General features: G+C 40.2%; 2 protein-coding genes across 3 annotated transcripts in view; one reads left to right on the top strand and one right to left on the bottom strand.

Annotated features, from left to right (window-relative positions):
* LOC120760947 (probable acyl-CoA dehydrogenase 6) overlaps nt 1-13694 on the top strand; it is an 80903-nt gene extending 67209 nt beyond the window's left edge. Inside the window, exons 7-9 of the mRNA XM_040081771.2 lie at nt 5723-5884; nt 6007-6157; nt 12879-13694. Coding sequence (XP_039937705.1) covers nt 5723-5884; nt 6007-6157; nt 12879-12969 — 404 coding nt within the window. The 3' untranslated portion in view covers nt 12970-13694. The remainder of the gene's footprint in view (nt 1-5722; nt 5885-6006; nt 6158-12878) is intronic.
* Nucleotides 13695-14961: 1267 nt separating this feature from the next.
* On the bottom strand, nt 14962-21286 carry BET1 (Bet1 golgi vesicular membrane trafficking protein). Of its 2 annotated transcripts, none has more exons than XM_040081887.2 (4): nt 21109-21286; nt 17705-17820; nt 15696-15752; nt 14962-15126 (listed from the first exon to the last, which is right to left on the bottom strand). In XM_040081887.2, the coding sequence occupies exons 1-4, from the start codon at nt 21125-21127 to the stop codon at nt 14971-14973; spliced, it is 348 nt and encodes a 115-aa protein (XP_039937821.1). In that variant the 5' UTR covers nt 21128-21286; the 3' UTR covers nt 14962-14970. The 2 variants fall into 2 exon arrangements, with proteins under 2 accessions (XP_039937821.1, XP_058275337.1); XM_058419354.1 differs by having other exon boundaries at nt 14962-15104.
* Between the last annotated feature and the right edge of the window lie 4483 nt (nt 21287-25769).

Raw genomic sequence — 25769 nt, 5'->3', positions numbered from 1 at the left:
AGTGGCTTCAGTAGTTTTGTGATTAGGTCTGCATGTTTAATCCTGGTCTTCACTTTTGACACCTCAGTAGGATGTTTCAGTTTCTTCCCAGTTCATGACTGTGACACTGAAAATCATCAGTCTGCTTTTAAATGTTTTAGGGACAGTAGGATGCTTCCTGGCATCCTCACTTTCACTGCTTCCTTTAACTTGGAAAAGGCAGTTGACTGCCATTCTTGTCTGTTTTTTCTTTCTGGGTGTTATTTTGTTGTGTTTGGGGTTTTTTGTTCTGTTTCTCTTTGTTTGGTGGGGGGATTTATGTATTTTTAGTTTCAAGTATCACATGTTCTAGACTTCTTCTTGTCTATTAATTATCTTCTTTGTGGCCAGTATCATTCTTCACCTTTTATTTTTTTTTTCCTTTTAAGATCTATTTTCAATCAAACAGGTTTAAAATACAAATGGAAAACTAACTTCCTGGAATTGCAAAATTTGGTCCCAGGTGTAGTCTCTTCTTCCGAGTGACACATTATCAAAGGCATCGGTCAAAGTCACTGTGTTTCTTGCTTCACAGAAAGAAAAAAGGTGCCACGTGTCTCCCACGTTGTGACACCTGGTAAACCTTGTCCCTTTGAGGACCTGTTGCATTGATCACAGGAAAAGAATGTTGCTATGGCAAAAAAAGCAAACAGTTGTTTTGTGAATTGCTTAACTCAGAGACAAAGAAGGAGTTCAGTGTGCATGTGAGAGCAGAATGACACTTTTCTAAAGACTTCTGCACTTTGCTCTTGCAACTTAAGTTTTATGAGCACCGTTGAGTCATGGCCAGTAAGCAGGATGACAGATCCTTTTACATGCGCAACATACGTTCTTAAGAATCAGATTGCTCAGCTTAGAACTCACCGTATGTTTCATTAGAGAGTGATCAGTCACAACCTAAGAAAAATATATTAATTTCCTTTTCTTTTGAGAGGAAACAGCAATACGACAAAGTGTCTTTACAGTGAGCAGAAATTTCAAGTGGAATAGTATAAGCTGGATAGACATACAAGGAAAAGATTATTCTGCATTTGGCAACTTCAAGTGCTTTCACAATTCTCAGCTGTGTGGTAGCCCACACATTCCTTAGGCTGCCCTAGAGTGACATTTCCTGCATGTGCTGTCAGTTGAAACCCATGGGGCTAAGTTTGTCTAAGGATGTGGGGAACATTGTATTAAAAAATGAAACAAATACACAGAAAAGAAAAGGGGTTCCCTATTATGAATGGTGTTTCTCTGAATTCGTATGACTGGCAAAGTATTGTGTGACGTTGCCTTGTTGAACACGGCTGTTGGCTGTCATGGTATTCATAATGTGCTGCATTTTGGTGCTGTTTGCTACACAACCAAGATTTGCCATGTTAGAGCCGTGCTCAGAGCTGGGAATACCTTATGTCAGCTTCACAGAATGGTTTGGGAAGGGACCTTTAAAGTGCATCACATCCAACCCCTTCACCACGGGCAGGGACACTTTTCACTAAACTTGGATTGCTCAAAGCCCCATCCATGCTGGCCTTGAGCATGTTGAGGGAATGGACATGTCATGGGGCACGTACAACTTCTTTGGGCAACATGTTCCAGTGTCTCACCACTTTCATAAGGAATTTCCTAAAATCATAGAATGATAGAATGGTTTGGGTTGGAAGGGACCCTAAAGATCATGTAGTTCCAATTCCAAAATATTCTTCCTTATGTTCAATCTAAATCCACATTCTTTCAGTTTAAAACCAGTCCCTCTTGTCCTGATTCTGCAGGGTCTGGTAAAAACTCTGTCCTCATCTCTCTTATAAGCTCCCTTTATATATCAATGGCTGCAATAAAGCTTCCCCAGGGCCTGCACTGCTCCATGCTGAACAACCCCAACACTCTTAGCCTGTCCTCATGGGAGAGGTGCTCCAGCCCTTTAATCTTCTTCAGGACCCTCCTCTGGACCTGCTCCAACAGATCAATGTCTGTTTTGTGTTGTGGGCTCCAGAGCTGGATGCAGTACTCCAGATGGGGTCTCGGGAGAAGAGACTAGAGGGAGAGAATCACAACCCGTGACCTGATGGCCTCTTTTGAAGCAGCCCAGGACAGTCCTTAGATTTCCTCTGTTTCTGTGTGCAAATGACAGTTCCTGAAATAAGAAGAAAGGCAGTAATGGCAGCTAGGGAGACAGGAGGATGGGTCAACAGGGGCAGGAAGGAGGCAGTGAATTGAAGAGGTGGACACTATAAGAGCAGATTTCCCAGAACCCCAGCCTGAGTCATGATGCGTGGTGACAACCTGAGCAGAGTTTGGCCAAAGTCCCTTCACGATCTTCAGACCTTTTGCAAGCAGGACCTAATCAGTTTCTGTCCTGTTTCTTCCAACCTGATCTTGCTCCTGCCTCTTCTTTGCTATTTCCCATCCCCTCTTTCCCTGGTGCTAGGAACCACACAAGCCGTGCTGGAGCACCTTGCTCTGACAGACCAATGCATGATTAACCACTCGTCTTTATCCCTTCTACCTCCCTTCTGCTCTCCTAGCACTGGCATGTACTGTTTAGTTTCCCACCCAGCGGCTCAGACTTCGCTGTATTCTTCCCAGATTTCAGTCTGAGGGAAAGGGACAAGTGGTGCCTGGATAATCCTTGCTCCTTCTTTACATTTCTCAAGCTGGAGACCATAGACATACAAGTAAAAAAGCTGTTGGTGTTATACATGCTACAGTGTTGTGTGACATTGTCCTTTGGAAGAACAGTATTTTTATTTCAGATGTTCCTGAAAACAGAAATTTATTTTCCTGTCCAGAAAGCCAGCATTTGGGTGACAACACAGTGTGTTAACACAGAAGAAATGAGGACATTGCTGTATATGCTCTTCTGAAAAATAATCATTGAGGTTAGTTGTATGAGAAAGGAGAGGAAAATTAGGTAATGAGAAAAGCTTATCTCCTATGGAATGTGGAGATGTAAAAAATGTTGCTCTTTGGAAGTGATGGTGAATAATCGTGGCAGAAGGAACTGGTGGGCTGCAGAGTCTACACAGGAGAGCAGTAGTGATGAAATTTAAATAGCAGTGATCTTGAAAACAAAGCAAAAAGGTATGTGGAACCACACCAGGCTCCTGCAAGGGACTGTTATGTGAGTAACTGGCAGATAGGAAAAGGAATTTCACAGTAGTCCAAGGCTTGGGTTTATTTTGCATTTCACATTCAGAGTTTTGTGGTTTTAGACTTTAAATGCAAATGGATGTGGATATGCATATTTTGAAAAGAGAAAATGTGACCCTTCTCTTACAGATAGATTTGTGAAATCATGCCCTGCTGCTTGTCATAGTAGCATGGGTCCACATTTGCCAAACAAAATTCTCCACACATTCTGTACCTGCTGTTATCCCAGATACACTGCAAGAGACTGATAGCTTAGTCATTCATTTCAAGGCTGGTTTGCCTTGGAAAAGAAACTTTTCCCTTTTTTTTTTTTCCATGTTTAAAATGGGATATGTCTCAGCTTGCACAAAAAGAAGCAGCAAACTAGTTCTGCTTCAAAGCATCATCTGCTGCCTCTCTCACCTGTTTTACAGCAGTATCATGTTTTCATTCTGTTTCCATTAGGAGAATTATTAATTTTTTTTTTTAAAGTCAGTGTGAATTTTTTCTTCTCTATGCTGGGATCACATAATGCAGTATGTAATAAGAGTCTGTTTGTGTTCCTTGATGTCATGGGTTAGTACAGTTTGGTTTTTAGTTATAAAAGAATGTAAAATAATTCTCCAGGTCAGGACCTGGGAATTGCTTCGGAAGAGACAGGGACCTATCAGAGAGTTAGTTGGAATATTGGCATCTGTTCTGACCACTGAAATTGTTGGCTGCAACTTTGGGAAGTACCATATAAAACCCCGTGAATTTCCTGTAGGTGGGTCCTTTTTCTTCTTCCTTTGGCCAGAGAGAGACAGGTAATATCGAGTTGGGCCTGCTGCTCCCCCCTTTTTTGGGGGGGATCTGGCCTGAGGCCTGGCCGGATTCCATCGGCTCCCGGGTGAAGGGGGGGAAGGAGAGGTTGCTGCTTTGTTACAGCTACTTGCTTCAGACTTCCCTGGAGCAGGGAGAGATCTCTGCTGGGCCCTGATAAGAGCTGTGGGCACCATTTGGGCCAAGGCCACCCCAATTTACACCGAGGGGTGGGCTGAGAAGGCATTTATGATCCTGCCTGTTTTGTTTTTTTTTGATTCCGGACTGCCCGAGTGCTCCAATCTCTGATGTTTCTGTGAATTCTTCCTCCCTCATCAGCTCGGCCTTGAACATCTAACACCACGAGCTACAGAGAGAGAGACAAAGACTCTGAGCAGATTTAACTCTTTCTTAGCAACATGAAGCTTCCAGAGCTCAGCCCTTCTCTGAGAGAGTAAGGAAAGACAGAGTGAACATAAAGAACAACAGCATGAAGTCAGTAAAGCAAGAGTGAAACGACTGTTGGGACAGAGGGTTGAAGAGTTGGTTGTTCTATTCTTACTTGAGCCATAGAAATGAACTCTATATTTAGGTCGTTCCTTTAAATCATGGGAAAGATATGCATTTGGGGAGATGATTGTTTTAATTTGTGTGTAGATTTAAGCAAAGGTGTTTGTGATGAACTAAGTAATATCCTATAAGATGCTTGAACAGAGATAAAGATGAGAAGCCCCCTGTGCCAGTGAAGAAGTGAGAAGATATCCCTGTACCTTGAGATGAAGAATCCTTTGCTTTTGGAGTTATTAATCTTTAAAAGGTGACACCCTAGTATGCAAAAGTCTAAGACCCATGACCCATAAGCAGCTTGGGAAACTGCTCCTGGGAGGGTCACAAAGGCAGGTTTCTCCGGGCGGTTGTTTTTGTTTGGGACAGTTTAAAACCCACAAGAGAACTGTTCTAAGTTGTTAGTGGGATCCATGACTCTAAGAGAGACTCTTCCCCTAATGAATTGATGAAAGACTATTGTCAGATAGTGAAACTGACTGAAAATTACAAGTTGTGTCTCTTTATGTTGTTTTGTAAGAAAGTGAATAGTTTGTAAGGGGAGGGAAGAATGTTTTTGAAGTTTCATTCTGTTTTAGTTCTTTTTCCAACTTTTTTTCCTATTCTTTTAATGTATGTTAATAAACTATTTGTTAATTTTAAAGTTAAGCCTGCTTTGTTTTTCTCCTAGTTTCTCTCCCACAAAAAAAGTAAGTACCAAGACCAAAATTTAGTGAACATGAAACCACTACACTTGATCTCAGAACAGGTTTCTGCCTTCTCCCTGAAGGCTTCCTTCAATTTAGATTTCTCCAGCATTCCTCACCAAGCACACTACACTGTCTGCCTTCAGATTTTTTTTCCGGGGTTTTAATAAACCTTCAGGACATAGGTAGCATCGAAAGTTAAGAGTTGCCACAAGCTTTTGCTAGGGCCCCAAATGAGACACTAAGCATAAAGTTTACCTCATCATGTTGGTACTGCTTTCTATGACTCTTCCTCTTTCCTGCCCACTTCCCTTCCCTCTCCTCCAGTTTGGGGCTCAAGTGAGATAGATGTCTTCAAGATACAAGGAGGTACCAGACTCTTCTCAGAATTGAAGCTTCACCCCAAACTGAGTGTATAGAACAATTTGCCTTAAAAAACTTAATGTGTTGGTTGTACAGTGTGAAAAAAACCTTTTTTTTCAGCAAGAAGCTAAACAGATCTGGCTAAAATGGTGTCTTGTCCTGTGCTTTGTTTCCACCAGCCCTGACACCAATGGAAACTATTATACAAGAAACTATTGACTACACCCGGCAGCGGAAGGTGTTTGGCCAGCCTGTCCTGCACAACCAAACTGTGCACTTCCGCCTGGCCGAGCTGGCAACCGAAGTGGAGCTCCTGCGCTCGCTGCTGCACCGTGCCGTGGGTGAGATCCCACATCTACTCCCCAGATGTGCTTCTCTTCGTGCAAAGAACCTTGTCAGGCTAAAGGACATGGGGAGGTGATTTCCAGAGTGACTGCTTTTTATCTTTTCTTTTTTTTATTAGCTCTCTATGTAGAAGGCAACGATGTGACAAAATTTGCTTCCATGGCTAAGCTAAAGGCAGGTCGTCTGACCCGTGAAGTGACTGACAGCTGTCTCCAGTTTTGGGGAGGAATGGGATTTACCAGTGAAGTTCTCGTGAGCAGGTTTTACAGGTAAGGGAGTGATGAAAATACAAAGTGGCTTTAACTGAAATTTTTCCTCTTAAATGTCCTGTTAAATAATCACCTACTTGAAAAGAGCACCAGCTCCTCACCAGTGTGAATGGTCTTGGTTCTGCTTCATAGCATGTCACTGAAGTGGGTTGTGGATGCAAGGACACCCAGTGCAATTAACTTTGGGTAGACATGTGTAGGAGCTTAGTGTTCATTTGCTAAGTCTTTGGATTACAGCTGTGAAGTTTGAACTACCCACAGGTTAGCTTAAATGTCAAATGAAAGAGGAAAACAGTATTTTCCCTGATGGTCCTCTGGTAGCCACAGATTAGAAAAAAGGGGGCGAAAATTGAGAGCTACCAACAAGTGACTTTATTCTCTTTGCTTTTTGTTTATTTGTAATCTTGATTACAAGAACAGAACTAAAACCAGAAGTTTTCTTCTAAAATGAATGAAAATCAGCTTTATCTTTTTCCCCGGATATGTGTGAAACTGGAGTTCCCCACCTTGCTTCTGCAGTAGTCTGTTCTGAGAGCAGTCTCCACCTGCTTAGTCACACTAGATACCATGTGAGACATACAAGAGATGTAATTGCTTCCAGAAAGTCATTAGAGCATTAAAATAGCACAGAGGCCTTCTTGCAAATTAATTGAAGTCCCTTCAAATTTTGTTCTCTATCTACTTAGAGCAAAATTCTCCTTAAAGAAACAGTTTTTCTTGGCCTCAATGTCTTATATTTTGTAGAAGGACCAAAATTGACCTTGGATTCTCTTGCAGTAACAGCTTTCTGTTCAGGCCTTGCTGAACAGAATAGACAATAAGTAATCCAAAGTTATCAGTAACAGTGGTTCAGTTAGTTGAAAGTTCTCGTAAATGTTGTCTGTGTAAAGTGAGAGCAGAACCCTTGAGAAAATCTGCAAAAAACTTGTTTCTTCTTAGGTGGGTTGAGCTCATTTTTCTATTTTTAATAGCATTTTATGAACAAGAATGCTACTGCAGTAAGTCAAGAGATCCTCAATATTTTTGACAAATGGCCTGAAATTTTCTTACAAAGGTATAGGCTGCTTAATGATGGTGGTTGTCAATATGATGGCTTTCCTTAGGTATTTTTTTCGTAGCCTTATTTTAAAAACCAGTGGTCACTGGTGATGGAGATGTTAAGAGCTACTGCAGTAGGCACTCTGAATAAAATGAATCCTGGCCTTGCAGCACTTACTGTAAATGTTGTTGTCTGTACAGATTAATGTGTACGTGCTTTTACATAGCTTTGAGATTTCCTAGCCCAGTACAGTAGTGCTAACTGTGAGCAGGGCTTTTCTGTGTGGATTCCAGAGTGGTTTTCAAGTATACCAGCACAGTCACATTTTTCCTTAGAAGAAATCTAGAGTGTTTCCTGTTGATGTACACAGTCAGCTGGCTAAAGAAATGTATCTTTCTACCTCTAAAACAAACGCTGTTATAAATGAGGCTAAAGACAGTGTGATAATTATACTCTGAAATTTTTTATGAATCAGTAAAATTCCATCATTGAGTAACCAAAGGTCCAGGAAGGGACAAGGAGAGTTTTACCTAAATAAACAGTTACATGCTCAAGTCATAATCTTGATAATCTTTAACAATAAGCAAAGCAGCAACTTCCCTAAAGCAGTTCTTTTTAGTACTGCAGTCTGAGTAACCGTTCACGTCACTGTGATGTTTGTCCAGTAGCAGCAGTATAATGGCACAGCAGGACATCTAGTCCTAATGTACAAACATTTTTGTAGCATAATCTTTATGAAGTTCCCAAAGAAATGTGGGTTAGTCTTTGACACATCAGGCTGTTACTCACTCCTCAAAGAATACACAGCACAACACATGGCTAGTGCATGAAGTCTCTGAATTTTAGTAATTAGTGTCAGTTAGAGATCATAAACAGAAACGGCACAAAACTGTTTGCCAACTTATTTTATTCATATCTGTCATTTAATCATTAACACTTTAAACTTTGTACACCTGGCCTTTTCTCTAGAAGGCATGAAGAGAGCTGCTTCACCACGTAGGTGTCTATCCTGTGTTGATTTTATACATGTAAATGTCTCACTTGTACAGATTCTAATAAGGAGTAGAATAGGTTAAAAAAAAAAAAAAAAAAGCTTGGAGCCCAAATATCGAAAGGTTTCATAGAAAAATACAAGCCAATACAAAACCCATAAAGAATGGCCTTTCCAAATTGTACCCTAATAGCAGGATTCTGGAGAAGGAAAGCACTAGCCTGGAGTTATGCTTGTTTATTTTCCTCTTCCCTGTCTGAAAGGCCTTAAAGACATCATGACTTGGCAAAAATCAATTATTGAACAAATCCATCATGTATATGAAAAACCTGGGTTATGAGAGATCAGAGGAAAGAAACCTTTTAGTATCAAGTTTATTGCAATTTTTCAGATTTCATTAGTTTTAAAAAATTTCAGGTAGTGATCCATATATTTTAATAGTAATTACGTGCATTTCAGTTGTTATAGGAAGAACTTGGTCTTCTTAAAAGAGTTTGGTTTGTTGTTGGGGTTTTTTTTTTAATTAAGATTGTTACTAACTGCTAAACACCGTATCTAACTGCTTCCAGTTCTTACAAGTTTTACTGTTGTGGGCTGTGATGGGGAGAATGCTACCATTTCTTTACTTGCTACATTGTGAAAGACTCGAAAAAGGTGTAGTGAAAAATACTGACTGCTCATGTGAACTAGAAGTGTAAGTAGCATTGCAAATGCATAGCTGCAGAAAAAACACATTGTCATTTTTCTCCTCAACTGTTGCATAGTTATTGTAATATGAAGGTCTATTTGTAATTGAGGATAGTTAAAAATACAAACCTATGTATAATTTTAAGTGGATTTTTTCATAAGCAATTTATTTCTGTCTAGATTTTTTTTGTCCTTCACATATTTAAAAAAGTTCAAACACTTCATACAGTTTCATTTTTTTGTCATTGGTTACAGTCTTTCATTCTTTAAAAAACGTGTCTAAACTTGAGTGAGTCCAGACAATTGGGAGGGTTTAATCAGTTTTTTTCGTGATAGCAATTTATAGTTGTACCAAACAAAATGAAACCCATCCAGTTCTGCTGACAAAAATAATTTGCTGTGAAGTCTGTAGCTAACTTCTGAGACAAGACTTAATATCAATTCCTGTCATCTGTGAAAAAAAATCTGGAGTTTCCACCTCTTTCTGCAATAGCTTTGAGACAGATGCCTGTCTACCACTTTGTTTGACTTTTTTGAGTACCTTGAAAAGGAATTTAGGAGACGAAGCACATGGCATCTACCTTTAAGACAGCAAATCAAAGCAGGTAACTGTCCAGTGATGACTTCAAAGCAGAGCTATGCTCTACTCTCTGCTTTATGCTCAGAGCAGGCCAAGGTAATGCCCATTTCCTCATCTCGGCCTTCAGAATGTCCCTGAGGGGGAAGGGATGGGGTCATGGGAACTGGCAGCCACGGCTGTGGGCTGTGTCAGCCTGGTCAGCGCCTGCTGCACCGCGTGGCACCAGCTCAAACTCTTGTCTAGAACAAAGCCTCCTTCAGATTCTGCTTAATTTGGACACCCTATAGGCAATCTGACTGAGTCTGAAAATGTAAGAAGCAACAAAATATTAGGCTTGAGGGTTCATCGGTACATTTTTTGGAGAAAATTCTTGCTAGTAATAAAACCTTAAAATAATTAAAACTTAAAACATCGTTGGCTATGAGAAAAAAAGGGTAAAGGTTTTGTAATCAAGTGCAGTTTGTGCTGAAAAGACGCAGTGTATAAATGGCCTGGGAAGCAGTGCTACTCTGAGCCATGCAAACCTTGGTAAGGTTTTACCAATGGCCTTCTAACCAGAGAAGCAGAGAGCAGCGCCTCTGAGGGACCACTGCCATAAAGGCAGGCTGTTAGGGGAAACCTGGGCTTAAGTCACCAAAACTCACTTTCTTCCCCATGTCTGACTGGCACTGATCACTGCCAGAAAAGGGAAAGAAAATTTCTTAGTTTATTTTGGCAGGAGTTTGAAGTTTTGTGCAGCAGGCTCCTCTCAGATTGTCTGGGAACAGAAGGGGCTTCAATCCAATTCCATATGGTTTTCCAGAGGAAAATGTAGTGTAGAGCAGCTCCCAGAGCAGGCCCAGCTTCTCAGCTGCAGGTAATAAATGGTACTGGAAGGCACAACTGCAAACACGATCAGATTTTACCAGATTGAAGCTACAGATTTAGTGTGTCATGAGGTGCATCTAGCACATTACAAGATCTAAAACTTGGCTTGTGTTGTGAATGGGTACCTGTCCCTGCTTTATGGCTAGGGAAATCACACACAAGCGAGAGCTCAGACTGGGATATGAACCAGCCCCGATTTTCAGGAAAACTGGGACTCAAAGTTTTAGGGGCAGGGTAATAGACATGGCTTAGCTTGTGCAAAACAAGGTCCAAATGGCACTCAGGGTGCAGAGAGGTCAACACCAGCCAACAGAGGAATGTTAAACTGCAGACTGTTTTGGATGACACTATTTGGAAATACATTTTCAGGCTATAAATTAGAGTTCCTAATCATTAGAACAACTTCATTATCTCATAACCTTCAAATTAGGGTAGTCCAAGATTAAAGGGAGCTTGTTTTTTCTCGTTCAAGCAGTGCTTGACACATTTCTGAAGGCTGTATGACATGGCTTCTGTGAAGATGGGAAATACAATTTGACGACGACAAGGGCTTTGTTTTTCCTGTTGCTACCTAACTAGAAGTTACTGATAACCTGGATTGAGTTTGGTGGATGGGAATGGCTCCTCATTCTCCTTCCTCTGTGTAGTTTTTTAACTTGACATTGAATATTTTAGAGGGTTAGAACACAATAGTTGGAGTTCTCTCCTTCCTCAGGTTAACTCCCACTCTCTAAAGAAAACAGCCTTCAACGACATTCAACAAGTAGCTAGAGGTTCGGTCCCTCAAAATGACACCTTTACAAAGTGCCTGGTGTGCTGCAGGCTGGCTCCTCATGGTCCTTGGTCGGGGGAAGCCACCAAAGGTTGGTGCTCACCTCAGCAGGTCTGCAGGTAGTTCAGGATGTGCTGCTCTGTCATTTGGCAACAAAAAGGTGATGCAGAAATCAAAGGCAAAATGTTGCTGTGCCAGATCAAAAGCCTTTACAGCAGTAGCCTAACAATGTCCCTTCCAAAGGCAATTAAATTCCAATATTTATATATATTGAAATATTTTTGTGCTGTATTAATAACACATTCTAAAAATAAAACTATTAAACCATAAACATACATTAAATAACTGATCTACAAGCTGACTTTACTATGTCCTCTTCCCCAGCTTCCTTACAGAGTATCTGGCAGCATAGGTAATCCCATGGTTTTGTTTTCTTATGATGAAAGCAAGTTTCTTTCCTGGAAGAGGGCTGCTAGATTAAAATAATTTGACTCTTTTGTCATCTTAATCCACTTAAATTAGGGGGAAACCTTCTGTCCTGTCTCCTGAGGAGAGATCAGCATTAGTCACCTGGCTGTAGATTCTGTAACATTCCTTATCTCACTCAAAGAGACAAAAATGTAATTATCAGCAAATTCATAGACACACACAAGCAGAAAACCTACAAAAGGTGTTGTTTTTTTGAGATGTGTCTTCATATGTGACAGCCTGATTTGTCTGTCACACCACCAAAGCCAGATCTTACCACTGCCTACTTATAACTTCATATAAGCAAGCCCCACTTGTCTAGAATTCCTGCTGCAGAGAGCGTATTTCCATTGACATCACAGAGGAGTTCTGAGGATTAGTTACTTGCTGTTGCTACAGTGAAGATGCCAAATGCTGAGCGCTGGCAGGGGCCTTCTGCAGTTTGGCAAAGCAAAGACAAAGCTTGACAGCACTGAGAACAAGCAATCTACTACTGTTCCAGGTCTGCTGCCTTCAGCAAGGCAATAGGAAGGTGGGGAATCTTCAGGTTACTAAGCAGAGGTAGCTTAGAATTGTTCTGGTAGTGGTTCTTTCTTTTCTCCAAAGGAGGTAAAATATTTGTGAGTAAAACTGCTTGAGGCTGCAGTAGTTAGCAGTGACTAGCACAGGGAACTTAGGCAATACTGTTAGGGATGACTTAGTAATGGTAATGGCTAATTTAATTTTTTTAAGGTTTTAAATGAGTGTGATTATAAATATCAAATCAAGGGTAAATATTCTTGAAGCAGCCATTAATTTTTTAAAGCACAGAAGCTCTATAGATTATATAAAACTACGCTAGAATACTATACAACACTACTTGTAATATTATACTATGTAACATTAAGGTAGCATATAATACTAATAAGGCTTTTACCAGATCTTACATAGCCACTAGGAAAACCTGGATTGGTTAAAAACCATGAATGGAAATTTTACCCTTTCTGTGCAACTCTCCAGTACCTCACATGCTGGTCGACTCTTTTACCACAGTTAAGTAGATTTAAGGGCTGCAATGCTTTTTGCTGCTGGCCCTGGAAAAGCTCTCTCCCCTCCTACAGTTCAACTGCAGGCTTAGGCACCTACAGGTTTGGGACAGGACCAGCAGGGTTGTTGTGGGAAGCATCACAGAGCACCTGCCCAGGAGTCAGTGCATGAGGTGTTCTGTAAGCATGTGGTGTTTGTATGCAATGTGTAAGTAATTCTGTGCGAGCTGTCCAGCAGAGCACCGTCAGAACAGCATGCAAACCTTCAAGTCTACCCTTTATATTTCTGCAGGGACTTCAGATTGATGTCAATAGGAGGTGGCACAGATGAAACCATGCTTTCCATCATATGCAAATACATGGATATACTTCCAAGAAAGTGACGCATCTCCATTCCTTGAAAATTAAGAAAGCAAGAGCATGGTTTGCACTGCACACTGAAGGTGACAAGCAGCCAGTATGCTTTGAGCACAAAACAGATCAGTAATTTTGCTATCAAAATGCACATCAAGGTCTTTCACCTTGTTTTTTCTCTGTGTTTTCCAGAGTCATTTTTTTGTTGATATGAAGCACTCTGAAAGCTTGCAGCCTCCTGCATTCCATTTTTTCAGGGGTTTACTTAAGTTTTCCAATGACCCATGCTACGCACACAGAAAAAAAGTGTTCTTTAATCAAGCTTTAGCTACAATTTGGAGGATCTGACAATAACAAAACAGAAATTCCATATGAATGGAAGCTATGTAGCTTAATCTCATTTCTGTATATAGCTTTGCTTTCAAGATGACTAATTATGTGACAAATGATTCCCTGCCATAATCAAACCCCAGAAGAGTGCCTTTCCTCTCAATTACAGGTACCTTCCCTATCTTTCACTTTTAGCAAGCAATCATCAAAATGAGCTCTGTCAACTTTGCCAAATCCGTATCCATTTGTTTTCCACTCTGTCATGGACTTTTGGTGATGGGAGCAGTGTTAAATTTTTTTTTTTGAATAATTCTACAAACAGCTGTATCTGAGCTTGCAGAGGCCTGAACTTCAGCAGCAATGTACCATGTTTTGTGCATAATGATTAAGAAAAATATTAAAAATAAAAATGTTAATATGAAAACTGTGCATAATTACTTTGTCTTCCTAAAACAACCATTTAAGCTGGAAGAGGCAGCCTGTATTATTGATTAAAAAAATAAAAATTGCCCCTTAAATACAGCACCATTTTCAAAAAATATACACTGGTCTTCTACAGTAGAAAAAAAATGTATATAAACAACACTAGCTAGCATAATACTACAGGACACTTTATTTGTAAGTTCATAATTGGTTCTTAATGGTAACACATAATACAGTATTTCTAGAAAAGTTTTTCAAAAATTGTAGATACAATTTCAATATCTAGGAAACTTACTTTTTTTGAATGTTAGTCTCAGCAATGTAATAGCCTCAGTGATTAGAAACTACTTGGTGAGCCAAAGCTAAGTCTTCAAAATAAAGTACCTTAATGTGACTGCACCTCCAACAAATGCATCATAATATACTTTAATATAAAATTCAGAATATCTGCCATAGTATTTCAGACAACATGCACTGTAAATTTAGGGACTACCACTAATTGAAAAGTAAACATAGTAACAGTAATAGTTCAAGTGATTCAATGGAATCATTTCAGTTTTAAATACTTTAAATATAAAGAAAACATTTGTACTGTGTCCATATTGGTTGGTCCCAATGGTGAAAGGCATTTGCTTAAAAAAGTAGATGTGTAAACATGATCTGTCACATTTAAATTAAAAAATAAAAATCCAGTTTTAAGTAACTTCTTGCCAAAACACACAAAGTTGTTTAAGCTACTTAAACATTATCAGATCTAGCCACAAAATTAATTTTTGGGGGTAGCAGTATTACATTTGCTAGCTTCAGGCCAGCCTTTTAAAAATCCACAGGTAAGATCTGTTTAGAAAGATCCACATATTCTTTGTGCTTTTGCAACCAAAATTACTACATGCCTGAAACTGGAGCTCTAATTTAGAGCATGGCCCAGAATGAAAAGCAGAATGAAAAATAAAGCCTTGAAATTCTGCAATTACTTCATTTTCAAATAACCATTATCCTTTGAATTTTTTCAATCAATTCTAAAAACTATTTTCCCCTAAAAGAACCATCCCGCTACACTAGGAGTTTCTGCATATTTACAAATAATCCCCCCAAAACAGGGATGGTGGAAAAAACTGATACATTAAGAAAACTATATATAACTTCGCATTAATTGTTAATGCAATTTACAACAATTTCACTGTGTTTTATCCACAAAATGTGCCACTTAAAATCAATGTCTTCATTAACTAAGACTACAGCTGAAATTAATCAATGTAAAGCAGAGGTAATATGCATCACCTCAGTTTAATAATCCAGTATATTACAAAAAAAACAAATAATGAAAAGAGCATCATGTAGCATAATAGCTTTGTCTGGCTTCCTCTGGAAAGTGTCCTCAGTCTGCCCATAGTTGCACCTAGAAGTCCACCTGTAGAGTCAAAATCATTCTCCTACATTAAAAAAAAAAAAAAAGGCAAAAACCAAGCAAACAAAAGAACAAAAAACATGTTACTCTTAGAAAATAAATACCCTTACATCTCACTAAATATAGTTTTCCCTGTTCTTTCAAAGCTTCCAAAAGTAAAATTATTTTAGAGGCAAAAATTAACCCGGAAAATATTCACCCATTTATCCAGTGCTATTTTTACCCCAAGTCAAAGCAAAATGTAAGCAAAAAAAGCATTTCTTACTCCCTTATTTTTTGCTTCCTTCTCCAATTCTTGAATATAATTAAATACAGAAGTGCCTTTTTAATGGTACTAGACATTTGCTAATTGAAAACCTATACTCGTATCTGTAGCCTAAAGATCTTGGTTGTGCCTTAAGAATAATGTATTTGCACATCTTATCTTTTTGAGCAGAAATACTGATTATTGCTGACAAATCAGTCACATGTTACAGTCAACAATAAGCTGTCAGCATTTTAATACCAGTGGTCATACTAAAAGATAGGATGCTTTACATTATTGACTTCTAATCCTGACTCATTTTAAAAGAAAGCTAATTATTAAATACTTACCATTTCTGATAACATTTTATTCTGGTTTTTAACTTCTGTTCCAATTTCAATGGAAAGCTATTAAAAAAACCAAAAACAAACCCCAAAAGTATGCAATATGAGTAATCAGTTAATATATAGAGAATCCAGTCAAAAACACATGACTAGCATTTCCCTAGTGAAAGCAATAGCTGATATTTTCAAAAAACAATATGCACAACAATATTCTATCAGTAACTCTTACGGAAATAAAGATTTTTTCAGCTGACTAGATGACTCTAAAGAGTCACAGAAAGTTCTCAATCGTCCTCTTCTCCTTTTCCAAATAACATCTTGAATTATTGCATGGACTTTTAAAAACTCAAGATGTAGTCAAGTCTGAAGTAGCAATTACCCATTTCCTGGAACAACTGTTAAAACTGCTGGCACACAGCAGAGAGAACCATGAGCATTGGTTTGACTCAAGGTGTGTTGCTGGAGCTGACACTTGTAACCTGCGAACATCTCTTTTGACAAGCTGCTTGCTGTGCTATGAATGGGACTTTCTGCAGCGAGCTTATGTAGCCCCTCTCTGCTCTGTGCCACAGGACAGAAGGGCGCTGCAGGACAAAGCGGAAAGTGGCACAGGCCAGGGAGAGCCAGTCCTGAGACAGTGACCAGGGCCAGCAACGGCCAGGGCAGAAGCCTGACACAGGTCCCAGGTCAAGCCAGAAAATGAAGTCAGGCTAGGGTTGGAATCAGGGAGGTATGGGACCAGGCACAGCTGGAGCTGCAACACAGCTGCAACATCACAAGGGTGTGAGCCAGCCAGAAGAGCCCTGGCCTAAAGCAGCTCTGGAGTTAAACAGAGGAGAACTGGCACTGAGCCTGACTCTTAGCAGCTATTCCTGTTTTCAGCACACGGGCCTTGAACAACCTGCTCAACTCCTGGGATGGAGGGAAATGCACTCCAGGCCTCCATGCTACGGATGCGCCAAAACCCATTTGTTTTCACATGTCAAAACTTGAATCTCATTATCTTGTACTGATGCATTCCAATCAAGAGTGAAACTAACTTTACGTAAGGTTTCTTGGAAGATTTATGTGAAGGCTATTCCATCTGCCAAGATTATCCCATTGCACTAAAAGATGCAACTCCAGAAGGAGCTCCTTGGGGCACCACGAACTGCTCTGTTGACATACATGGATTTTGAAATTTATCATGCTACAGTAGGAGACAAGAAATTAAATTTGATAACAAAGGTCAAAGCTTTTTTTTACCCCTTAACTTTCCCCAAATTCTCATTCTAAACTTGTTTAATTTCTCTTTGAAACTAAACCAATTTTAAGCAACAGTATTAGCAGTAAGACTTCAAGTGTGTTCAGGCCTGAAAAATTCCCTGGAATGTGCTTTATAAAACTTTAAGAAATCCACAAGAAATCCAAGAAATGGATTCCACATTTCGAGAAATCCACACAACTTTAATCTCAAAGCTGTCTTTCAGTGAGTCCTGTTTGAAAGACGTCCTCATTCTCTGAAAGGAACCAGAATCATCAGAACACCAAACTTTTCCTTCAGAGGATATCAGCATGCTATTTCTAAGAGCTGTTTTCACATTACGTATTTTTTTGCAACTCCCATTCCCCGTTCCCCTGCACAGTGAGGGTTAAGAAGTAGAGAAAACTGGGAGTGAATGAAGTTGAGCCTAGGAAAAAGGGAAAAGTAGTGGCAAGGCATTTTAAGTCTTTTATTTCTCATTACCCTACTGATTTGAGTGTCAGTAAATTCATTTCCCCAGGTCGAGTCTGTTTTGCTCATGATGGTAATTGGTTAGTGATCTCCCTGCCCTTATCTTGATGCATGAACCTTTTATTGGACTTTTTCCTCCCCTGCCCATCCACCTGAGGAGTGATAGAGCAGCTTTGTTGGTCACCTGACATCCAACCAGGTTAACACATCACAGTTTTAAATTCTTGTCTTAAACTAAGTCTACTGCTTCCCTGATTTGTGTAATTGAATGTTATGACTGTGGTGATAGTTAAATACGTACCGATTTAATGGCACTGACTTTTGTACGCAGACTTTCTGTTAACCTGTCGTTCTCTTCTTCATAAACACTGTAGCCACTGTTGGTATAGCCATAGCTCCCTGCAGCTGCTCCATCACCTGTAGTCAGAGACAGACAACACCACTGGAGCAATAGTTCTGCATGTTCCTGAAACAGGGACTCAACCTTTTTCTAACTGCAGAAGTTATCCTTCAATATGGAAATAAAAGAAGAGAAACTGAGGAATGGCTGTAATTTTTTTTTCCTTGATACTGTTTTCAGATGAGTTCTATGGAAATCAGTCCAGGCACTTCATGGAGATGTGAACGAAACATTGAGGCCATTACATGTGGTAAATCAAACTGAAAATAGGAATTGAGACCGTTCTCTGACAAAGAAAAATATCACTTGATCACACATTTAAAAGGGAAACTATACTATGATCACACGAGTTTCTTTATAAACAAGACCCCAGAGCAGCATCCAGGCCTCTGAGCAGAGCACTGCTGTTTCTGCAGTTCTGTTCTCACTCCTGCCTTTGTTCTTGGGTGATGGAGCTTCAGGACTGTTCAGACACTTCTGACTTCCAGACAACTGAGTCAGGCCAGTATATGGGGCAGAAGGGAACGAAAGCTGCTCAGCCCCACACATTCACATCCTCCAACCTCTAATAAAGATCTCCTACAGACAGCAGCTGGACAGCAGCATGGGCACAGGAGAATGAAAGTCATACCTACTCAAGACAAAAATCAGCCTTAGACCTCCAATCTAAGCATTGAAAACAATGAAGACTTAGGCAACCAAAAAAGAACTACTATAAGCTTTATGATAAAGATCCCACTAGGTTAATTCAACTAAAAATCCAGTTACAATATTAAGATATATTTTTTAAATATAAGTAAATATTTTCTTGCCTAGTCAGAATGGCACACTAAAATTGAATGCCTTTTAAATACACTTTAAAGACTTTTGTGTTTGGGTGGATTTTTTGGTTTTGAGGAAAAAAGGAGAGAAGAGACACCAACCACATTCACATTGAGAGCTCTGTCTCAGAAAGCTTCATTGTATGCTGGGCATACATAATATTAATATTTTAAAATAGAGCATCACAATGCTATTTTGATATTTTATATTCACCCATTAAGCCATCCTTTATATCTTAGTAATGAAGATTTTTTTCACTTGTACTTGTAAACTGTTACTCTCCAAGTTAAGCTAGACAGATCTTCAATAAGACTGAATCACCGCATCTTCTGAGTGAGAAGGGACCTACAAGGATGATCCCAGCCCAACTCCTGGTGCTGCACAGGACCATCTTCATGAGTCACACCATGTGGCCAACAGTGTTGTCCAAATGCTTCTGGAGCTCTGTCAGGCTGGTGCTGTGACAGTTCCCTGGGAGCCTGATCCAATGCCCAGCCACCCTCTGGGAGAAAAACCTTTTCCCAATACCAAACCTAAACTTCCCCTGACACAACTTTAGGCTACTCCCTTGTGTCCTTTCCCTGGTGACCAAAGAGATCAGTGCCTGCCCCTCCTCTTCCCTTCACAAGGAAGTTGTAGACTGCAATGAAATGTATGTTTCTATTTCATCACAGTGAGTCAAAAAGCCTTTTTACCCTGACCTAAATTATTTAAATTAAAAGTACCAATGCCTAACACAGAAATGTAACTAAAATGTTACGATTTATAGAGTCTGGGTTGTCCTCACTTTGTCTGATTTTACAAGTGCATCTAACTACAGTGCTTCCCACCAAGTGACAGATGATTTGGATTATAATATACCATACAGCTCCATGCCAAAACACCAAAACTCCTAAATGGTCTCTTTAATGGACTGTGACAATACAGATGCGAACAAGTGCCCCAAAGCTCTTCAACAGGGACAGCTGCTTCTTTTTATGTCATAGGAAGCACAGGGAAGAAGCCTGGCTACAAGTCTTCATGGGAAGCACAGAGACTTTAGCGTGGCAGTTCTATGGGCTGTCCTGCTCCACTGCTCATTGACACGTAACAGGGACATGACCAAACAGAACTGCAGGCTAAGAGAGAGGTGCCAGGTCGCTGGTGACAACTGTAGAGGTGCTGGTACCCAGCTTCTACTTCCGAAGTGATAGCTGAAATGTCAAAGTACAGCAGAAAATTTTACTGCAGCTGATAACAGACGTTCAAGTGTTCTGCTTCACCTCCCGGAAGATTTTTTTAAGAAGCAGTTTCAGGATGATCCTTAAGGCATTGTTTGCCAGAGACAGCCTAAAAGCAGGCATGCTCTTTCTTCAGAACTCCTTGCATAAACATCCATTCCCTCTTCAGAAACAGCACACAGCTGGGTGGCCTTCACTCCAGCCAAGAGGGAGCTGTCAGTCTGACAAAGGAAAGGACTGAAGACCTAAGCACTATCAAATGTCCACTTTTTAATGATAAATATCCTAACACTTGTCTTGATTCACACAGAAGCGTTCCCAAGATTTGTTTTATTTCATGAAAATACTACTACACAATACAAATCTGAAGTGTAGGAGTAAATCTAGGGTAGTGTCAGCCACACCTGGTTTAGCCCTAAACACTTCCTAGGAGGAAGCCCCAGAACTGTCATATATTTCAGAGGTGTAAACATGTCCTAAGCTTTACAGTGCCGTCACAGCACCCACAAGGTTGTAGAACATGACGTGGGAGTTCAAAGTTTCCTTCTAGTCATCAACATGACTGCTGGCTGAAAAATGAGGCCTAAGCCGCTCAGAACACTCAGCAGGAACTCTGCAAGGATTTCTCAATTTGCACCAGATTATATCTAATAAGTTTATAATAGTTTTTTACTCCCTAAACATGGCATGAAAACATACAGAAGTGCTTAAAAAAACAAAAAAACCCAAACCATTTCTGAATTTGGAAAGGACTTGACAGAATAGCACAACTAAATGGGCCAAGAGCATGTAGTGACAGGACATAGAGAACAAGTTGATTGAAAGACAGTAGATTTAAATCCAATATTAGAAAATAATGCTTTACTGCGAGGGTGGTGATAAACTGGAGCAGGCTGCCTAATGAAGCGGTGGATGCCCCATCCCTGGAAGTGTTCAAGGCCAGGGTGGATGGGCCTCTGAGAAACCTGGTCTAGAGGAAGGTGTCACGGCATGGGAGGGGTGGACCTAGATGGTCTTTGAAGTCACTTCCACACCAAATCCTATGATTCTATGATAAAACACAAACCCTAGCGCTGCTCCGTAAATCCAGCTGGGTCAGAAGGAGAGGCAGAGGCAGGGGTACCGGCCTTTCCCCGCCAAAGCTGCCGAGCCCTGCCACAGCCCGGCACCCACGGCCGCAGCCCCTCACGCCTCCCCCGCCCCGAGCCCTGACAGGGGCCGGGCCCTGCCCGTGTCGCGGCCCGGCCCCGCCGCCGCGCTTACCCAACCCCGCGCGCCTCATGGCTCTGCCCTAAGCTGCCGCGGGAGGAGCGGGACGAGGAGAAGGAGGAAGAAGAAGAGGAGGATGAGGAGGAGGCCGGGAGAGCCGCAGGAACACGGCTCGGCGGGGCTCGGCGGGGCTTGGCGCGGCGGCCGCGAACCCTTCACCCGCCAGCGCCACGACAGCGCTCCGCGCGCGGCCCGCTGGGTGCGCGCCAGGGGCGGGGCGGGGCCGCGCGGGGGCTGCTGGGGGCTGTAGTCCCGGCCGGGGGCAGCAACAAACTGCCGAAACAATTTAAATTGTGCTCAGAGGAGCTTTTCACTTCTTTTTCCCGTCGACCGTTTATTTAGAAGTGACAGGCATGCCACTGCAGCATACAGAAACTTGGACTGGAAACTTGAGGCTTACATTATTATTGAATGAATTAAATTTTTTTTTCGAAGATAACTTCTTCGTTCTTTAACCCTTTGCAATGCTTTAGCACATGTGGGTTTTGTCTGCTTGCATGAAAGGTGTGATTCACTCTACACCAGTGAATTGAATTTATTTGCCAGGATGATACCTGCAGGATTTATCAGTATTCCAATGTAAAGCAAACACCACTGAGTCCGTTCCGAGTTTGCTATTTCAGGTGTGGTGTCCCCTGGACTAAAGAGGCTGAACTGCCTTTCCAGCTACAACAGGCTGCCTTTTCATTGATTGCTCTGGTGTTTGTGTTCTGGTAGGAACTAGGACCCTCAGTATTGGACCAGCACCTGCTTCCATTTGTACAAGCTTTATAAACACAGACTGCAGCTCCTTCTCTAGTGAGCTTGCAGTAGACCGGGAGTCTCCACCTCGGCAGGCAAGTTGTAGAAGGAAGAATAAAATAGCTCTGGTCAATAAGAAGGCCCATGGCATCCTGTTTGCATCCTTCTGACCTCCTGTGTAATTGCTGTAAGACACCCCTAGCCTCCTTTTGCAGTGAATAAACTTACAAATAATTGCAGCATTTCTTTTCTCTCCATTTGTAGAAATGCATTTGAGGCCTGAGTCTTGTATCTGTCCAACTTCAGGACGGACACAGAGAAGCTGCTGATTTATTTACGTCACTGTCACCTCTGGATGCCTGTGTCTCAAACAACATTACAAAGAGTAAAGTTAGTTAATGCAGAGGATTACTCTTTATTTAATTTTTGATAGTTTAAGCTGTTTATCCAAAATTTCAAGTACAGCATCATTTGCACATCTGTAAAAGAGAAGGCCAAGGAGAAGAAATGAGCTGCAGGGCTGTCCCCTGCAGTGCTCACTGTGAACCTAATCTCCATGGGGTTCTGTCTGGAACTCAGCAATTCTTACAGGAATTTGCTAGCTGCCATTATCCATAACCTGAGACTCGATTTACAGCAGTTCAGGGAAATGCATCAGTTGCTTCAAAGAAGGGAAAAGTGCTATCACCAGATTGAAACTGAAAGATGAGCTCTGAAGTAAAACCATCTGAACTTCACAGACATTTCTTACTTTGCTGGGGCGAAGAGGTCTCTTAAAGGATTACATGCTTAGAGGAGCAAAATTTAGATGTTGCAAAATTTACAGAAAACAAACAGATTCTGAGAAAACCTTCTTCCTCAGTGCTTGAGATTTGAACTAGGGCTCTGTTAGGAGCAATGTTCTCATCACAGTTTTTGAAGAAGGGCTAGTGTGACAGTCTATTTAACGAGTAATTAGAGAATTAAAACTGAAGTTTTGGGAGACAGTAGGAAATGTCTTTTCGTAACAGCTGGCCTGAGTCTCTCTCTCTTTGTTAGGTGTAGTTTTATTTACATTTTTGTCTTCATACACTATCCAAGAAAATGATTGCATTTGGTGACATTGCTATATGAAAACACTTGTCTTTACAGTATTTGCATGTTATATAACACCTTTTTTTTCCCCCCACATGACTCATCTTCCATTTTTCAGTAAACATGGTTTTGTACATAACTGGGTAAAATGTATATCTCTCGACAAGGATTGTTATAATTCATGTTAAGGGGCTCATTTTTCATTTTTGCTTACATTTTCTGTAAAATAAAATTCCAATTAACCACATATAAACTGCTCACAACTCATAGCATATAGATATATAATCTCCTTATGATGTGAAATAGCATCTTGACTCTATATGCAACTTATAAATATCACATTTAATTCTACAGTTTCTTACAGCAAAGCATGAAAATGATACTGACATGATTAATGTTTCAAATCCATTTTAGTCATACTGAATTTATGGTTTTTTCATACACTGGAAGTACCTTATAAGAAAGTTAATTCTGTAGAACCCCTGGCATTACAGTAAGGAAATCACGATTCCATCTCACAGCAGAGGCTGGACACAGAGGTCAGCTGGATGTCATTAATATTCTCTATATTTATGTCATATTTCCATGGAGCAACTTGTATTCCTGTTAATGATTTCACTGAACAAGTCCGTGGAATATAGACAATTTTTCCGTAGATGTGATTAGCTGTCCTGCTGTTGGCTTTCTGGCCCATTCCCTGGCAGCTCCCTGCATGGACACGGTGCCCTGAACCCCTCAGCCTCACAAACCAGCTGTGCATGGGTAGCTAGCAGATGTGGCTGCAGCTGCTCCGTGGCATCTGCAGTCCTTCCTGCCAGGAAGCCTAAATGTGTAGTCAGCAAGTGGTTTAAAATTAGTGACTTGTCAATGTCTTGTTTACCAGTGACAACACGCAGGAAGAAAAAGCATGTTTAAAAAAAAAAAAAAAAAAAAAAAAAAAAAAAAAAAAAAAGCCTGCAAGCTTAACTGTCTTGTCAATGCTTTGACAATCTTTTAACAGTAGCCTGCTACAGGTGTGTCATTGTCAGACACCCTGCTGAGGCAATGTGCATGTCAGCTTCCTTTCCACAAAATATTAGTGAACAATTTACTGTTTAAAAAACCAAAATTGGTGTCTTCTATAAGAGCATTCCATGTCCTACTGACTGTCCTATCACTGCTACTATTTTTACAGACTCTTTACTGACTTCTACTCGTTCTCTTTACTGACTTAGATTAAACTAGATGCATACATTTATATAGCAAACAGCCCATAGATTTTATTAGTGGATTACTCCATGACTCCACAGCAAAAGCAATAAAAAGGAAAAAAAAAAAAAAATCCACAAGAAATCTGATTCAAACATCCTGTAAAATCAGTCTTCCAACACACAACTGAAAACTCATGACTCTTACTAACATGATATAATAATGACAAGATTTTAATCAAATTATTAAATAAGTAACAAGAATTTCAGTGTTTTTACATGTTTAAAAAACAAACTTTTACAGTCTTCATTATTAACTTGCTACTTAAAACAATTATAGATTGTGAAAACAGCCTGACTAGTCACAGACATCATTAGCAAGTTGAAAAGCAGATATCACATGATATAATGTTTAGTATCAAGTATTTCAATCAATGTTTTGTTAAGCAGTAAGTTTCAATTATTTAAAAAACCCACTTGCTAATTAAATTTTGATTCATTGTGCAATTAAATAGCAACTGACATTTCTAAATAAAACTAACACATTATTGACAGAGAAGCAGCACAAGAAAACAGACTCTTTTAATTAGCCTCAGTATCTTCATACAGGAGTAACATCAGCATCTTTCGTCACTATTCTTGTCAATTAATATCTTGGTTTGTTCTAAGACTATTTAGCAAATGAGAACTTTCAAAATGCTCCTGTTCTAACAAACACAGTGAAATAATTTAGGACTTTGCTCCCATGCTGTTAAGCTGACAAAGCTGATAGTGAGCTTAGTTTGTCATCAGCCTTATTCTTCCTGGTTGCATTCTCCAAATAATGCCATTGGGAAAACCAAATACTGTGTAAACCCACAACTTCTGTAAGATTTTAAATGGCTGCAGGAGGCCGCAGCTCATTGCCACCCAGATTTTCCAGAAAAGAATTAACCATCCAAGTCACCAGAGGAATAGTATGTACAGTCGTCATTAAATTCTTTAATGATGAGTCCATATGTAAATCACTGCAACCAATCACTGAGACCTGTTGGTGTCACCCAACATGATGGTTCAAAACTTTATTCAATACTGGCAAAAAACATGACTGTTTCTGCTCTCAAAGCACTTCCATCATAGCTGGCACCTTCCTTCTGGAATAAAGACTCATTTAATCTCATTTTGTACTCTAAATATTTTTTAATGATGTTATATTAATAAGACAGTTATATATTATCTGCTAAAATAGCCTTTTGTTGTTTTTAGAAGATAACCAAGAAGATATCTACCTGGACAAAATTCTGACAACTCCTGTAATCTTATATAAAACCATGTTGCTGGAATCAGAGGAGCTTCCTTGAATACATGTATTAATCCCTGCCTAGTCACCCTAAGCCTTCCCATACACAGATTCAAAGGATCATTAACACTTTGTAGCTGTAAAGGCCTCCTATCTCATAGCTTTGCATATGTGTATGGTTAAAAGCTGAAAAATCACATAAACCTATAATAAGATTTCACAACTCAGTAAACATACTTAGAGCAAAATTTCCAGTTTGCATTTACAAAAAGTTGTGGCCGAACACATTCCACACTATTTTCTTGTTCCTGATTTCAGGATCATCTCCATTTTACAGTCACAGTAGAGGTCCCTCAGGAAGCTTAGTTTGTCAG

The sequence above is a fragment of the Hirundo rustica genome, chromosome 1 (assembly GCF_015227805.2).
Source record: "Hirundo rustica isolate bHirRus1 chromosome 1, bHirRus1.pri.v3, whole genome shotgun sequence".
In the NCBI taxonomy this organism is placed as follows: Eukaryota; Metazoa; Chordata; class Aves; order Passeriformes; family Hirundinidae; genus Hirundo; species Hirundo rustica.
This window is presented reverse-complemented; position numbering and strand designations above follow the sequence as displayed.

Excerpts from the sequence above, each read along its gene's own strand:
- BET1 (XM_040081887.2), bottom strand. Across the intron at positions 15,753-17,704 it reads AAGTCAGTGCCATTAAATCG|CTTTCCATTGAAATTGGAAC; the intron begins GTACGTATTTAA and ends TTTTTTTAATAG. Across the intron at positions 15,127-15,695 it reads ATAAAATGTTATCAGAAATG|GAGAATGATTTTGACTCTAC; the intron begins GTAAGTATTTAA and ends TTTTTAATGTAG.